We start from the raw sequence: 16,709 nt of genomic DNA on the forward strand, positions 1-16,709 counted from the left end.
GGGTCTCATCTTTAAAGGCCCTTTGTTTCTTTGAAAACAGGGATTCTCGTCCCCTCCTGGCCTCCAGTTTCACAGCTATGTGGCAAAAGGGCAGGACCCACAGTTTAGGTTGGAACCTGAAGGAAAGGGATGTGAGAAGGAATGAACTAGGTTCCTGGAAGCTGGGGGAGGTGAAGGTTCCTTGAAGGAGGACAAGCACCCTCCTCCCCTTCTCACCACAGCTGATCCAATTTTGAGAACTGCAGTAAACATTCTCAGATGATTGTAGGTTTAAAACTGGGTGGGTGTATGATTGTAGTTCAGAGAAGGATATATACAGAGAAAAAAAAGATGGAAGGATATACACAAAGTTGTTAACAGGCATTCACTCTGCCAGCTTATGACTGAATTTGACTTATTAGTGCATTTATGCAATTTCTGAATTTTCTGCAATAAATGCATTACTCCCGTGATCAGAAAAATATGGTAATAATCAAAATAATAGTCCCTACATTACACAACTTTTTATAGTTTAGAGAAGTTACATATGCTATTTCATTGGATCCTTTTTAGCAACTCTGTGATATAAGCTGGAGAGATTTATCTTTAATGCCTTTTTTTCATATGAGAAAACCAAGCTCCGAGGGGTTAAGGAACTCACCTGAGGTCACACATACAGACCTCTGACTCCTTGTCCAGTGCTCCTTCCACTGCGCCTCACTGCTTCTTTCCCTGGCAGGTCAGAATTGCCAGGACAGGAGTCACACTCACCTTCAGACGTTATAAGCATGATGGAACATTCCATACTGTCCAGTCCCTAACCTCATGGCAGGCACACATCTGAATCCCCTGAGCCCACAAAGTCTAGTCAAGGATGGACTGTAGTCTGTCTTGGGCATCCCATAGTCAAGAAGGTCTTTATGTCTAGGTGGAACCATGTTAATTCATTTTTCACTTCAGTGAGGCAAAAAGCAATTGCCCAGAGAAATCACGGGGTTTCAGACATGGTGAACAGAGCCCCAGGGGTGCTCTTCTTTTATGGGCCAGAGCCCACGTGATCCATGCAAGGCTGGGAGCCCTAAACAGGAAATCTGAAAGCCTGGGGCCCTTTCTCTCTTTTTCATTGCCTTGTCTTGAGATCGCCACCAAGGTCTTCACTTTTCTTGAGCTTCCCATCAAGCGGTCTGCTGGTACTTGGTCCCTAAAATGTTTTTTATGACATTCGGTCCCCACCTGAAACAAGCCACACTTTCCTTTTCCACACCACAACCCGCTGGCTGAAGACCAGCACCTTGCATATGATGGAACCATCAGACCCTGGCAGCCTTGCAGGCATGAGGGAAAGCCAGTCCTGGGGATGGTTCATCTACCTCTGACCTCACCTGGTAACACTGTTGTGTTTCCACAGTTAGCGCTTAAGACGCTCCGGTGAGAAGACGGATGAAGCCAACGTCCTGTGAGCCACCTGGAGGTCCATATGGCAGGGTGGGCGTCCCCAGGAGAACGTCAGACCTCACTATTCTCAAGTCGTAATTCAGCTGACACACAGGCTCTTAATGGAGCGTTTATTTATTGTAAATACGTGTTTTGCACAGGCTTTAAATCAGTATTATAGTCAACTATTATTTGAATAATTTAAAACACACACACATTATTTCTCCATTTTTTAAAGTGCACCTTGGCACAGGTGACAGCCTTGTCCCACCGCACAGTGTCCATTCCATGACTGTAAATACGTCTGCAGGCTGGCCCTCCCTAGACTCGGAACTGTTTTTAGACGATCCCTTAGTTTCCCAAAGTCATAGTATCCACAACAGCTTCTTATTGGCATGATTTTTCTAGTCTCATCACACGAACTGCAAAATCAAACCAGGTAATGCCTTATGAATGACGCAGCTCCCCGAGAGTAGCGTGTCCCTCACCCAGATGCTGCCACATGGCCCCTCCTGCTCCCATCCTGCAGTACAAGGATTCTTTTGCTGCCTCATGTAAATATAACGCAGATCAAAGGCAAGAGTGGCCTCAGTCCCTCCAAGGCTGACCACAGGGCCCCTTGTGTAACTGAACAGTCCTGCAGGTAGCCAACGCTCTTACTGTTTACACTGCCCCTCGTGCCCACGTTTCTGCAATGGTCCTTCCTGTCCCGCTGAGCCCCCATCCTGGCAGCCAGGGTGAGGTGAGCTGAAGGAGATTTCAGTATGTTCCCTGCAAATTAGAAACCTACATAAGTCATCATTAATTCTGTCTCAGAAATGTTTTCTTTTTCCTCCCCTGGGTGCAGGGTTTATCATGGAAAGCATGACATGAAAAAGTATAGACTAAAACATATTCTGAAATACCTGCCTCAAATATGTCCCCCGCCCACCCTTAGGGAACCTGGATCCACCCATCAGGTAAACCTTAGCACCTTTCTGAGCTGGTCTGAGAGTCCCCCAGTCCCTGTGGTAGCACCCCTCTAGAGAGGAAAAGTATATGAGTTCAGCTAGCCCTGAATATGGATGGGTCAGGACTGGCTGTGACCTGTGGCTGCTCCTCTCATGCCCTTTTTCTGGGGCTGGCAAGGGAATGAAAGTGTGTTTTTGCTTGCTGCCTGACCTCATCCTTGGAGGAAAAGCTGTGACTGAGGAAGGAGAGAAAAATAGAAAAAAGCAGACTGACCCCTCATCTGTGCTCAAAATAGCTGCAGATTAAAGGAAATCCGGGAGAGGTGGAAAGAAAACAGTGAAAAATGTTTCCTCTGAAACAGCCCACTCATACCCTCACATCTTGAGGATGTAATGCCCAGAATACGCCATGCGCAGAAGGCAGACTGTTAGTGGGGTTTTGGCAAACATGTGACCGCATCCACCACCTCCTGTCTGGAATGGAGACTGACCCTGAGATGGTGTCCACCATCATTATGTACTCTCTCATTCCAAACAGAAGCCACTGAGCAATGTCAAGTTCCCTCCCCTGGGGAATAAATCACGCCAAACTATAACAGCTAAATCAGTGACAAAGAAGCTTTTGCAGGTCATCAGCTGTGTGTATAGCTGATCTGTCTTATTGGTTCTGCAAGCTTTCCAAAAGGTCAGAACTTTTTTTATATAACACTATCCACTCCACCTCTCTCCCAGTTGTACAAAATAATTACAAGGGTTTTTTAACAATCATGATTAAGAAGGCGCTAGACCAAAGCCGTTCCACCTTCGGAGTAGACTGCCTGCTCCGATGAGGTGTTTACATCCTGATGTTCTGCACCACTGGGATAGAAATTCAAAATAAAACTATTCAAGGTCAGAGGGAAGAAATGTGCAGAAACCAAAAATTGCAATTAGGGAAAAATCTCAGGAATCTAGCATCACATCTCTCCTCCAGACCCAGCACTGAATTCCTGCCCTTTGAACTCTTGCGGCAGGACAAATACTTCACCTCTGGACCACAAACTCAAACAGAGTGCCCCTCCCATCCTCGAGGAATCTCCCCAGCGCTGTGGTCTGTGACTCTCCCAGTGTTTCCCGTGTATTTTATATTTATTGATCTTCCCTCTGCAGATTCATTTCTTTGTATTAATAAACTTTAATAAGTGGGAATGCTTCCAGTTGTTTACTTGTTAAAGCTGACTGACGGTCGCCGGCACCAATCTAAGCCAACCATCTTTAAGGATTAGAAGGGCTCAGACAGGATACTGACACAGGACCCAGCACTTGCTGTAACATTCTGGGTTAGAAATGGAGCCTTTCTTTTTGGAGGTAAACTATACCTAAACTAAACTACAGAATGTTTTCCTGATTTTTGTAGCTAATTAAACGAATAGGTGTTTGAGAAAACCAAGCAAGGGAAAAATTCAAATGTATTTTGTAACAAGTAGATAACACTACACTTATTCACTTTTATTAATATCAAACATGCTTACAAATTCTGCTAAATTGTGTTGAAATGGAGCAGCTTTTAACTTGAAGTGCACTTAGCACCACCCCCTCAGCTTAGCAAATGCCTTAAAAAATCTGTGTGGAGCAGTCTCATCGCCATCTCCATTATAGTGTCTCCCGGTGCCCTCTTTGGAACCTGGTACAGGGGGACATAAGGTTTGCCTGATAGGTATGTTGGCTTCAGGGAAACATGGACCTGAATCTTGATTCTGCATCTTACAAGTTTAGGAAGTAACAAGTTTAACCAGTCTATGCCTCAGTTTCCTCATCTGTAATATAGGGGCATAAATATGTCCTTAAGTGTATAGTGGTGAAGATGGACTAACATAACACCTGGGCAAGCCTTTAACCCTCAGGTCACAACAGACCCAGGTATCAGTGCACACAGCCACACATACACACAAACATACACACTGCAGGGTACGAGCAGTTTGCTTATTACACATTCAGTCTCACACTCAGCTTTCACTGGCTGTGTCCCAGGCATTCCAATCAGATGTTCACTGAGCTGCTCAGATTCCTAGCTCTGCTGTTGGATAACAAGGAGACAGCAGTAATTACAATTCATAGATGCTCCTGAAATAAATCTCATCTAGAAACTAATTTCAAAGTTAACTGCTACACACTTTGCATCTGAATTAGTTAAGGACCTGACTTGTTTTATCTGCTGTCTTTATTAGCAGAGGCACAGATAAGCTCTCACATAACCAAAAGGGCCCATCTGAGTGCAGAAGAAAAGCAATGGCCCAAGATAACTGACCAAATGGATGATGAACTTTAAAGCCATTGACTGTGGAGGAAGGGGAAGTGGCCATAGTTCCAGGCAACTGGAAGTTCTGGGTAGAAGAGGTGGTGCCTAGAAGGAGAAGGGGAGCAACTTAATGGGAAGGGCTGTGGACTCCAGAAGCAAGTTCCAGGTTCTCAGACCATGCCCCCGGAGGCCTGGCATCCTTCACGAACCTGTTACAAACTGAACTGCATCCTCCAAAACTTCCCATGCTCAACTCCTAACTCCATACCTCAGAAAGCAACCTTACTTACGAATAGAGTTGTTGCAGATATAAGTTCAGATGAGGTCCTACTGAAGTATGGTGGACCTTTAATCCAATGTGACTAGTATCCTTATAAAAAGGAGAAATTTGGACACAGACATATACACAGTGAGGATGCTGTATGAAGTCAGATTAGGGTGATGCTTCTACAAGTCAAGAAATGCTGAAGATTGCCAGCAAACCACCAGAAGGTAGGGGAGAGGTGTGGACAGGTTCTCCCTCACAACCCTCAGAAGGAACCAACTCTGCCAACACCTTGATCTTGGACTTCTAGCCTCCAGACTGTGAGATAATAAACAGCCACCCAGTTGGTGGTCCTTTATTATGGCAGCCCTAGCAAACTAATACACACTCTGTTACCCTGGAACTTTGCAGGAGTTTATGTTGATGGAAAAAGAGCTGAGAATAAAAATAGAGTCAACAGTTCCTTGTCATATAAATGGGGTCGTCATTTACTCTGACCTTGACATAGGTCATTTGTTGCCACTGACTAAGTCCTGTTTTCAAGAACAAGACATTCAGCTGCATTTCCCTGTCACATGGAGACAGAATTATTGAAGGAACCTGGCATTTCCAGGTCACAAGGGTGGGAAGAGCTGGTTTCTTTCTTAAGTGGCATCCTTTCCTCTAACGGAGCTTCTATGGCTTTAAAATAAAGACACTTGGCATAGATGGCACCAGCCATTCTGATGATTTTTTTTAATTTGGTAAAATACCTATTAACATAAAATTTACCATTTTAGTAATTTTTAAGTGTACAGTTCAGTCGTGTTAAGCAAATTCAGTATGTTGTGTGACCAGTCTCCAGAACTCTTTTATCATCTTGCAAACCTTAAACTCAGTACCCCTTAAACAAAGACTCCCCATTTCCCTTCCCAGCCCTCCAGCACCTGGCAACCACCATTCTACTTTCAGGCTCTATGAGATTGACTACTCTTGGTAATTCATAAAAGTGGAATCAGATAATATTTGACTTTTTTTGAGAGTGACTTATTTCATTTAACATAATGTCCTCAAGGCTCATCTATGTTGTAGCATGTGTCAAGAGTTTCCTTCCTTTATAAGGCTGAATATCCCATTGCTTGGCTATATGTATCATTGATTCATTCATTGATGGATACTTGGCTTGCTTCCACTTTCTGGTTATTATGACTAATGCTAGTATGAATACAGGTGTAAAAAAAATCTCTTTGAGATATTCCACCTTCAACTCTTTTGAGTATATACTCAAAAATAAAATTGTTGGCTTATATGGCTTAATTCTTTTTAATTTTTTGAGAAACCTCCATATTGTTTTCCATATCAGCTGTACCATTTTATATCCCCATCGACAGTGCAGAGGGTTACAATTTCTCCACATCCTTACCGACACTAATTTTCTGTTTTCTTGATAACCATCCTGATGGGTGTGAGGTGGTATGTCACGGTTTTGTGTTTATTTTAAAGAGTGAGTTTATCCACGAAATGGATAAATGAAGAAAACGCTTAACTGATTGGGTTTGCCAAAGATTCCAGGCATAAAATATTTCCCCTTTCATACATTTTCTATGTTGTGGCCAATGCTCGCATTTATTAATGAAACACAAGATAGAAGAGGCCCTGGGACATTAATTTCAGTACTTTTTTATTGTATGTTTGATGTATTTAGAGACAATTCCAAGGGCAAGCACTGGATGGGAAAGTTATCTGGTTTGTAGATATTTGTACAAAAGGCTATTAAGACGACACAGTCAGTTCCCACTGCAGGAAACAGCAAGGTTCTTCTTTTTTATTATTCCCTGCCCCTACAATTTTCCAGCTCGCACATTCAACTCCTCACGACATGACTGCAAACATATACGTATTCATTCCCACCAGAAATCCGCACGGGACATCTTGGGACGTTCGGATTCGATCAGATAAAGCACGTTTGACACAAACCACAGGAGACGAGCTGGGACTTAAGACCACGTGGAATGAAAGGCCACAACCACAGGGAAGCACAGGCAGTGCTGGGCGGGGCGACCTGCCGCCCCGCCCCCATCCGCCTCGGCCCCGCCCCGCCTCGGGAAAGCTCAGCTGAAGACCTTCCCCAGAGATGACTGGACTTCTCCTCAGTGAAGAATGCAGTCGGCGGTTTTTTAACAGATACTCTGGGCTGGGCAGAACTGTGTAACAACTGTACCCGCTTGGGATAATAGCAGGGCGCAAAGGAGTTTGCCTCATTGATAATTATTTTTTACACCTAATAATCCATCCCAAAGTGAAGGAACTTCACTGCTAATATCTAATAGGCACACACTTGCTCTGTTAGCTTATAAGAATGACTCTTTCTAAAAATAACGCTGTCTTATGTTACTGGGCACTAAAGAATCAACGTAATTTCAAATATGCCCTTATTCTACTTAAAATTCCAGACCATCTCCAAGGATGAAGGAGTAGTACTTCTGCTTTGCTAATTTACTTTTACTGGAGCTTCTGCTCCTCCTTAGTTAGAGTGGTAAATCCCATCTACTAGCCAAGACTAACTAGCTTATGTTTGGTTATGGGGTGTGAGAACAGGGGAGAGAGTCTGTCCTTCAAGGCCACGTCTTCTTTCTGCACAAGGTGTGTAATGGATACACAAATGGTATTTTAGGAAGCTATTTACACACTGACCTTTAAACATTAATTTTCATAGTTCACCTTGCATATATTCGTTTTCCCTTTAGAAAATCAATCCCTGGTCAAGAAATTATCCACGTAATGATAAGCATTTTTCAAAAACAGAGTCTGTTAGGAGCATTTAAAAACAAACATCTCCCTCAGCAAGTGTCCTCAAAATCCAACTGCATATTTCAAACTGTTACTGTCACTAGAAGTGAACATCCACATCAGCAGATTCTTTGCTCTCTTCTTGTCTTTCCCCACGCATCCCAACGCACAAAGAATCTGTCTACTGCTATTCAAGCTTTAACTGTACACCTCTGTACAAGTCTGGATGTACAACATCCCAGCCTCTAACTTCCGCCAGGAAAGGGCTGACCCGCCCTCTAGTGGTAAGACATTGGCATCACAATTGTGATAATAGCATTAACCCACACAACTCTTCGTTATAGTTGGCCTTTTTCTGGGTTACTGGACTAAGGTCAATGTCCTTAACAGAAGTGGTCATTGTTTCCCACTGCACAATGGCTGGGTAGTGGCAGAAGGTTGGCTGGGTTATCCGTGACCTTTGCTTGGCCCATAATAATGAAAGCTGGGCCTCTGGGTAATTTATTCTCACTAGACTTCTTTTGCTCAAACCCCTAATCACCTTGGGTACCTCAGACATGCCAGGTCTGATGAAATGTTTCTATGACAGGGGAAGGAGAGACCACGTGGTAGAATTTTATAGTGGCTTTTTGCATCATCTTGTTTTAAATAACCACTCCGCAGGTGGGCTTGGGAGGGGATGAGGTGCCTGTGTCATCCTCAAGCCTTGCCCTTCTCCACTCAACAGCTGTAGACAGACGCTCTCAGAATGGACATGCCACCTAAGAGGAGACCCTAAGCTCTCACTGAAAGCCCAGGCCAAACCCAGACAAAATTCAGCAACCACAAGCTGCTGTGAACGATCGCTGTTAGTTTTTTCAGCTCAAATATTGCTCCCATGTCTCATCACTCACAGTGATTTTACATACAGAATTTTTAAAACTTCTGGGCAAAAAACTCACAGTGCTCTTATGCCTACACCCTTAGAGGGGAGCTAGTAGAAAAAAAGGTTTGTTCCAGTAACACCTGTGACCCTCAGTGTCTACATCTGTGTCTGGGGCCCAATTCCTCTACAGCTCTCGTGGCATATGATACATTGCAGCTGGAAAATGAGCCTAACTGGAAGTCACTTCCAAGACTCCTGATACTCATAGTATTTCCATTTGCAAATACCTATCACCAGTGAAGGTGATTAGGCCCAGATGGTACAGGTCAGGCTGGAGAAATGAAGCCGCAGCCCTCCCATCCATCACTATATTAACATGTACACCTCTCCTCCTCATCTCTGCCTCTGTCCATGTCAACAGTGGTTGAGAGTTTCAATAGCTGGAGGTAAGACCCCTGCCACCACCACCACCTGCCCACTTCAGCTACTAGCCTGAAAGTGGCTACTGGGCCATGTGGGGCGTGAAGAATAAAGGGAAAGATCAGGGCAAGCAGGTGCTTTCTCCACAGCTTTGTGGGCTGTAACAGGGTTGGACAGGAAGGGCGGGGGTGGGACTGTCCCCTGGAGCGAAATGCTTCTCCATCCATCTGTCGCCTTCCTGCCCTCCGTCTTCCCTGTGCTGAGCCCATCTGGTCTTCTTCACACGCTCTCCTGAGCTCTGCTGGTAAGTTAGATCCTTCATGCGCCCACAACACGGGAAACAAATCAGTTTAATTAAAGTCTCTGCTGAGATAATGGGGTGGCTGCTCCTATTCCAGCTACTTTAACTGGAATCTAAACAGCCAAAAGTTTCTCCTTTTCCTTCCTTCATTAGCTGAGAAATTTGCAGCTTTGTGGGGTGGAACTCTGCCACAGGGCCATCTAATTAATTCTAAGCTAGATGGCAGTAACTAGGCCCAGAATCATTTCAAGACACAAGCGCATCTACGCGGCAGGTGAGTGGCAGGGACAGCCCCTTGCCTTGTAGGAGATCCACTCCCTGATCACGAGTGTTACCTGTGCAGCCACCCCTGAATCCCTAGGGGGATGGGGGGGCGGGGTGGGAAGGTTCCAGCTCACACAGAAGGTGGAAGCCATCTGTGTGGATCCACCACACACAAGCGCAGTGCACAGGTTCTTTCGGATCAAGAGAATCTAGGTGGAGCTGTGCATGGAGCCAGCAGAGCCCCCTTCATTCCTTCCCACTTGTTTTGCATCTCAGAAGACACAGCTGGGGGCATTCTGCGTTACTGGCCAGCGCTCAGTGTCTCAGTGGAAGCCTCCCTCGGGCACACACACACAAGAGCTCAGGGCCAGACAAACGCCTTTTGTCAACCTGAAAGAAACCGCTACTGAAAGAGTAAGACTTCAAGAGATTTTGCCTTTCCCGCTAACTCGGCGCCATGGAGCCTGTCCTTCACGGCTTTGATGGACTCTAGTCCTCCCAAGAAAAGGCTAATGTGTCCATTGTCACTGAAATACAATAATGGCAGCTTAAACTCCACAATCAGTCATACGATCAGACAACAGGCAAGGGGATACACATTACACTGCAGAAGGAGGGGATCTACGCTGCAGAAGAAGGGGGCGGCGTTGTGAGGTTCAAGGCAGAACACAAGGGGACTGTGACTTTGACGCATCTGAACTTTCTCATTTTACTCGGACAGGAGAGTGGTTTGTTTTGCTGGTAATTTAGTAAGGTGGGAAATTTTAAATAAGAAGGGGAAAGGGAACGTTTACTTCACTTAAAGAACTTAATCTCCGTGTCCACACAGTCATAGAAGAGATCCCCCACTTCGGTGGGGTCCAGGGGGTCACTGCTGGTCAGGATTTCCTCCATGGCTTCCAGGCCTTGCTTCTCTAGTTCCAGCATCGTCTTCCTCAGCTTCTGACCTTGCTCCTGAGAAGGACAAAAAGAGTCGAGGCCACTGGAGTGGATGCTGAAAGCCGCCTGAGGGCCCTCCCCCACTCCATTCAGTGGGCTTCCTGCGGGACTGCCATGGGGTGCTTCTAAAGTCACAATGTGGTGATGTCACTGCTCCGCCCGGAATACTTACAAAGAGTTCCCGCTGCACTCAGGATGCAATCCAGACTCCCGAGTGACAGTGGGAAAGGCCCTCTACAGCCCACAAGGCTCCTGCTTGTCTCACGTCCTGCCTTGCCTCCTGCATCTCCTTTCTGGGCAGCCAGACTGAATTAGCTGCCTTCCTCCAACCCATGATACTCCTTCTTGCCACTGCACAGGCCACCCTGCTCCCTACCAACACTTGGTCGGCTCGTGCCCACCTTCAGAATGCCCTTCCTCTGGGCTCCCCCATCCAATGCCTTTCCTTCTGCCATGGCTGTTCTCTTCCTGTCTCGTGATGGTCTGTCTACTTGCCTGTGTCTCCTGTTAGACCACAATCACCCAGGGAGTAAGAACTAGGTTGATCTCTATGTTCCTCCGTGGGACAGAGGAGGCACTCTCAACAATGCCTTTTGAATGAATAAATGGATCCGTGAGTGGCATGTCTATCCCCAATTTACTATTTCTTCTGAAGGGGTGACATCTCTTCTTCCAAGTGAGAGTCACTCATTCACAGTGGATGACAGTGAGAAGTTTTCGTTTGTCCAGTTACTCCCAGAACAGAGAAACGGATGTCACCATTCATCCACCATCTCCCAGTGCTGCCTTAACTCAAACCAATGGTCATTTCCAAATTTCAAAGTCCACCCAGCCTCATCTATCTCATCTCTTGGAAATTTTGTGTAGGATGCCTCAGAACACACGGGCCTTCCTACCCCTGCCTTCATTTGCCAAATAACCAGAAAACTGTGCATCAGGGAGTGACATTTTCCCCCTATTCGGGTTTACTGTCATCCACCTAAAACATGCACCATCAGCAATCAGGGCAGGCAGCCCTGGCAGAACTAGTGCAGTGTAGTGGCAGCATTCCGGTTCCAGGGACACATCTGGCAGGTAGCACAAATATCAAATAACTGTGCGACTTCTACATGTCAGGATGGTCATTTCTGGGGCACAGAAGAGCAAGGTCGAGAAACAGTGAGACTACCCTTCTCAGAGATGCTTTCTGAACTCCCTTGGATTTACTGTTGATGTTGTCCTTCTTTATATCCTTCTTAGAAAGCCCACGGTACCAGATGTAAGAGAATAAGCTTACCCAGTCCATGCAAAATGTGTGCACCAATTCCCTATAAGAGATCCCTCTTTTCAAGACAAAATGGAACTTTACAAGTTGTTAATAAATGCCTGGGAAGTAGATGAGCATCTAACAATTATGTTCCTTCCTTCTGTGTCAGCAAAATAGAAGCCTGGGGGGACTTCCCTGGTGGTCCAGTGGTTGAGAATCCCCCTCCCAGTGCAGGGGACGCAGGTTCAATCCCTCGTCAGGGAACTAAGATCCCACATGTCACGGGGCAACTAAGCCCATGTGCCACAACTACTGAGCCTGCACTCCAGAGCCCACATTCCACAACTAGAGAGAACTGTGCAGTGAAGACCAGCCAAAATTGCTTAAAAACATATAGGCTTGGATTTTACTTGAAAGCCTTTCACTAACGGCTGCTATGGGCATATGTTGAATATTTCTCTTGTTTGAACCGATGTAACTTTATAAACCAAAGTTTTGGGTGGAGGAGGGAGGGTTGCACTTTGAAGAAGAACTATTTTACAACTGACAATGTAAAAACTTTTTATATGAAAAAAATATACAAAACTTAAAATTTACCATTTTAACCATTTTTAAGCATACAGTTCAGTGGCATAAATACATTCACAGTTATGCAACCATCACCACCAACCATCTCCAGGGATTTTTTTGAAGAATCACTTAAAAAAAAAAAAAAACTATGATTCTGTCTTTAAAGTGCTGCCATAATACAACTTTTTACCTCCAAAAGTATACAAAGAATTTCTGACCACAGAAAACCAGTTCTCCCAACTAGTACTGCACATTTCTGTTATTCCCAGGTGGACAGTAAGTAAAAGAGGGATATTCTTAGGCCACTGCATTTTGAACAACATCAAAAGTGGAGGCTTGCTTTCTCTGGGTTTCAAGAGGCTGGCTGGAACAATTACCACCAGCATTCTAGCGAGGGCCTCGGGAGCCTGGGTTTCTGGAAGCAGACTAGCTGGAGAGGAGGAAAATGATGAGCTTGTTATCCGCTTTCCGGTCTCCTTCCTGGTGACCTCACCCTCGCCCAAGCCCCCACTCAGGCTCACCTCGTCACTCTCCAGGACAGCACGGGCCCATTCGTGTGCCTTGTACAGCTCGTGCCGGCGGTCTGGCTTCTCCTGGAACCGAGGCTCCTTTTTGGCAGGGTCGTCGTCCCCAAAACAGGGAGACTGTGCTTTGGGGACCAGTTTTACATCATCGACAAAGATGAAAGGCTTGAATATGGACCTGGAGAGAAAGGAGAGAGCTTCAGCCAAACCAGGTTCAGGGCCTGAGGAGGGCAGACACTCCTGGTTCAGCTCACAGCGGGTGGCAGGCAGGCACCTCCCGAGAGAGAGCACCAACTGCATATTTTAGTGACTATTTTAATAAAACTAGCTGCCGATTATAAGTTGCAAAGTGTTCTATTTACAGCGAGGAGACATCGACACAGACTGGCTTTGTTCTGGGAAGGCCATTTGAGAGCTGCTTTCAGTTCCATGAACACACACGGTGCTTTGAGGAAGGGTGCAATGGGCCACCGATGTGAGTTAGTCTTTCGCCACCATGGTCCACGGAACGAGGCCCCCTGGAAAGGCAGGGTCTGAGACCTCATCTTTTTTTTTTTTAGGTTCTACCTTATTTGAAAATGTTTGGAATATCTCTGACAGACTCAAGGAGCGCACAGATGAAGACAGATGACCAAAACAGAACCCCAGGGGCCCCAGAGAGGGCACGCCATAGAAAACAGAAGTCTGGTTGTATGAGAGGGCAGCCGAGGGCATAGTAGGCAGCTGAAGCAAGAGCTCTTTGATTCGGCTCTTTTGGCACAAGGGGTATAACTTTGGGGACATGACTCTGTATGCGAGTGCCCATGTGTGTGTGCACATGTATGCGTGTGTATACCTGTGCATACCTAGGCACAAGCAACACACCCCTCCAGATGTGCACACACCCCGAAACAGCTGGGTGGGGGTCTGTGGCAACCACAGCTGCCTAAAACAGCAGGGAGAGAGCTTTACTGTCCCAGCTCTGCACCCAGAAAGAACACAGCTTGATCAAAGCAGTGTTCTGGGGGAGCACAGGCACCTCTGGGCCCCAAGGGTGGCCTGTGTTCAATCACACCACAGGGGCACCTGCAAAAGCAATCAGAGATAATGAGACACACCCACACGCAAGTGTATGGCTTCGATTGGGGATATTCTCCATCCTCTTAACTTGGTGCACCTTGACCCACTCTGTGCCTCCAATGGGTGAGAAGTGAGCTGGGAAGTTGAATTCCTGAGCCCCAAGGTCCCTGGGCTATATCCAGTGTGCCACTCATTTTCACATACATCACCATCTGCAAAGCACTGGGAACGCATGACCCTTGCACCCAAACTGTGTCCTTGGACTTGAGCATCAGTATCACTCTCAGGCCCCACCCCCATCCTGCTGACTAGAACCTGCTTGTTAATGTCCCCAGGAGACTGATGACATCCAGGTCTAAGGAGCATGACCAGAGACAACAGTAACCAGTAGCGAACCCTCAGATTAGTTCCCTGAGGTAATCAAGGGAAAAGGACTCAGGTGAGAGAAAGACCGTGATCACAGCATGAAAGATCCGGCTCATGTTAATTTCATTTGACTACTGAAAGCAGCTGCACCCTAAGCTTGTGAAGTGGGTGAAAATGAGTTTAGTTGCTCAGTCGTGTCCGACTCTTTGCGACCCCATGGACTGTATCCTGCCAGGCTTCTCTGTCCATGGGATTCTGCACACAAGAATACTGGAGAGGGTTGCCATGCCCTTCTCCAGGGAATCTTCCTGACCCAGGGATCAAACCTGAGTCTCCTGCATTGCAGGCAGATTCTTCACTGTCTGAGCCACCAGGGAAAGGGGTGGGGCTGGTTAAGTGCTGTTCTCTGCAGGTGATGCAGACATACAGGAAACTGGCTCTGTCCACCAAGAAGTACGAAGCATAGGCACGTGGGCTGGACCTAATTCCACAAGGCTAAGTCCTCCCAAATTCCTTCCCTCCCTGAGATACCAGGAGCTACCTTGTACAGAGGGAACACTCACTACTACTTGCTACTGCCTCCTGAAAATGCAGCGCTTCTCTTCCCTCCTCCTGAATGTCAAGTGGGTGACTGCTGAAAGTGTAAGAAAATAATGCAAAAATTTTAAATGTCTATAGAATTTTGATCCCATGGAGTTGAGCTCTCCAACTGGTCATTTGGTTGAGGGCATTCTGAGGGTTTACTGGAAGAGGATAATGGATGGAGAGGGACAGAAAAGGCAGTGGTAAGGGAGAGTCCAGCAGAGAGACATCTAGACATCTAGAACTAACTGCTTCCGGGCCCCTCTGGTCTCTGTTGTCTAACACAGCAGCCTCACAGCAGGCAAGCACCCTACCCTTTCGGGCCTGACAGCACTCGGGGTTTCCTGAAAAGTCAGTGCGCACACACCATCTTCTAGCAGACTGGAAGCCTCCTGCAGCCTCCTTGGCATGCACTGAGATCTCCTGAGAGACTCTGCAGCCCAGAGCCTGCATAGTTCACACCTCCTCCCTAGGCCTGGCGTCGCACAGAGAGGGTGAGAGCCAGGGCTCCCATGGGCTTGAGCTTGAACTTGGCGGTAAGGCTGGAGCAGGCTCAACCATGGAGAGTCAGAGGATTGGCAACGTCCAGCAGAGCTGCTGAGCCTGGGCTGCCAACGAGACCCCTTGGGACAAGGGTTCTCCCACTTCACACTGGCCCCAGGCCACACAGACGATGCTCACTTCTGTATCCCATACAATCCCCTGAAAGGAACCTCTCTTCTCCACCTCTCCAAAGTCCCAGTGAGAGTAATGTTTCATAGGCAAGCCTGTCATTTAATTTCTGGAACTCGGTGCTTTACTTACTATGCGGCTCAGGACCATCCTGAAACTGGCCCCATGGGGAGAACCATGGTACCGGATCCTCCTGAGCAACTGTCCAGGTCTGCCTGCCTCACCACAGCAGGGCCGGGAATTAGGCTGGACTCCAAATGCAGGTCTGTGTCCCCTCTTGACCTCTGACCAGCTGTGGGGTCCATCATTTTCCTCTCTGTCTCTCAATGGGCTGAAATGATCTCTCCCTTTCAGCTGCTAAAGCTATTGTGCTACTTCTCTTTCTACGTCATGAGGCTTATGAACCTGTGCTTTCAAGAAGTTCACGGTAAGCACAGTTGTGGTCTTCTGCACCCAAGACACAAGATAACAGCAGAGTTAAAAAAAAAAAAAAGTCAAAACCCCCTGCCTGATGGAACCTCAAGCCGGTCCACACTCACTGGCATGTGGAGGTTAGTTTAACATCACTGAGAAAGTGTCTGGTGGCATCTGTAAGACAGAGGGACTATATGTTTATCCCTTCTATCCATCCATTTTAACTTTAAAAATAAGTAAGTTAATAATATGAGGTTTCTAGAATATTCTAAAGCAGCCAAAGTCCTTCAAGAATTTTTTTTCCAAAGTCTATAAGGAACCCAGCATCCTCAGCTGCTAAAAACATGAAGTATATGTTCATCAGGTAGTTGTGCTCACCTGGTCGTGTTAACTCTTTATGACCCCATGGGCTGTAGCCTGCCTGGCTCCTCTGTCCATGGGATTTTCCAGGTAAGAATACTGGAGTGGGGTGTCATTTCCTCCTCCAGGGGATCTTTCTGACCCAAAGACTGAACCTGTGTCTCCTGCATTGGCAGCCGGATTATTTTACCATCAAATGGTTAAAGGGAGATTCTTTTTTGAGACTGAATAAATAAAATTATTGCCATAATAAACCACAATAATATACCAGAATGTGGGAATTATCTATAATTCCATCCTGATCACTTACATCTATAGATCCAGAAAAGGGCAATGTGGAAAACTCAGTGGTTTCCAAATGTTTTGATTTCTTACCAAACATTACAGAAAATCACATTAAAAATACAAGTAGGTGAGAAGATGCTCTGACATTTTCCCAAAAGTGAACCTCA

The 16,709-nt window shown here is 46.3% G+C and overlaps 2 protein-coding genes across 5 annotated transcripts in view; one reads left to right on the top strand and one right to left on the bottom strand.

Annotated features, from left to right (window-relative positions):
* Positions 1–3,551, top strand: part of WIPF3 (WAS/WASL interacting protein family member 3) — an 82,730-nt gene extending 79,179 nt beyond the window's left edge. For both annotated transcript variants that reach the window (XM_086396430.1, XM_086396432.1), the window contains one exon: positions 1,388–3,551. In XM_086396430.1, coding sequence (XP_086252556.1) covers positions 1,388–1,411 — 24 coding nt within the window. In that variant the 3' untranslated portion in view covers positions 1,412–3,551. The remainder of the gene's footprint in view (positions 1–1,387) is intronic.
* Positions 3,552–6,549: 2,998 nt separating this feature from the next.
* Positions 6,550–16,709, bottom strand: part of SCRN1 (secernin 1) — a 66,036-nt gene continuing 55,876 nt past the window's right edge. For all 3 annotated transcript variants that reach the window (XM_086396439.1, XM_086396438.1, XM_086396440.1), the window contains 2 exons: positions 12,802–12,982; positions 6,550–10,479 (listed from right to left, as the gene is read on the bottom strand). In XM_086396439.1, the coding sequence (XP_086252565.1) occupies positions 10,321–10,479; positions 12,802–12,982 (340 nt within the window). In that variant the 3' untranslated portion in view covers positions 6,550–10,320. The remainder of the gene's footprint in view (positions 10,480–12,801; positions 12,983–16,709) is intronic.

Source organism: Bos grunniens, chromosome 4 (assembly GCF_055505025.1).
Source record: "Bos grunniens cultivar Pamir isolate PY7600 chromosome 4, Bosgru_T2T1.0, whole genome shotgun sequence".
Taxonomy (NCBI): domain Eukaryota; kingdom Metazoa; phylum Chordata; class Mammalia; order Artiodactyla; family Bovidae; genus Bos; species Bos grunniens.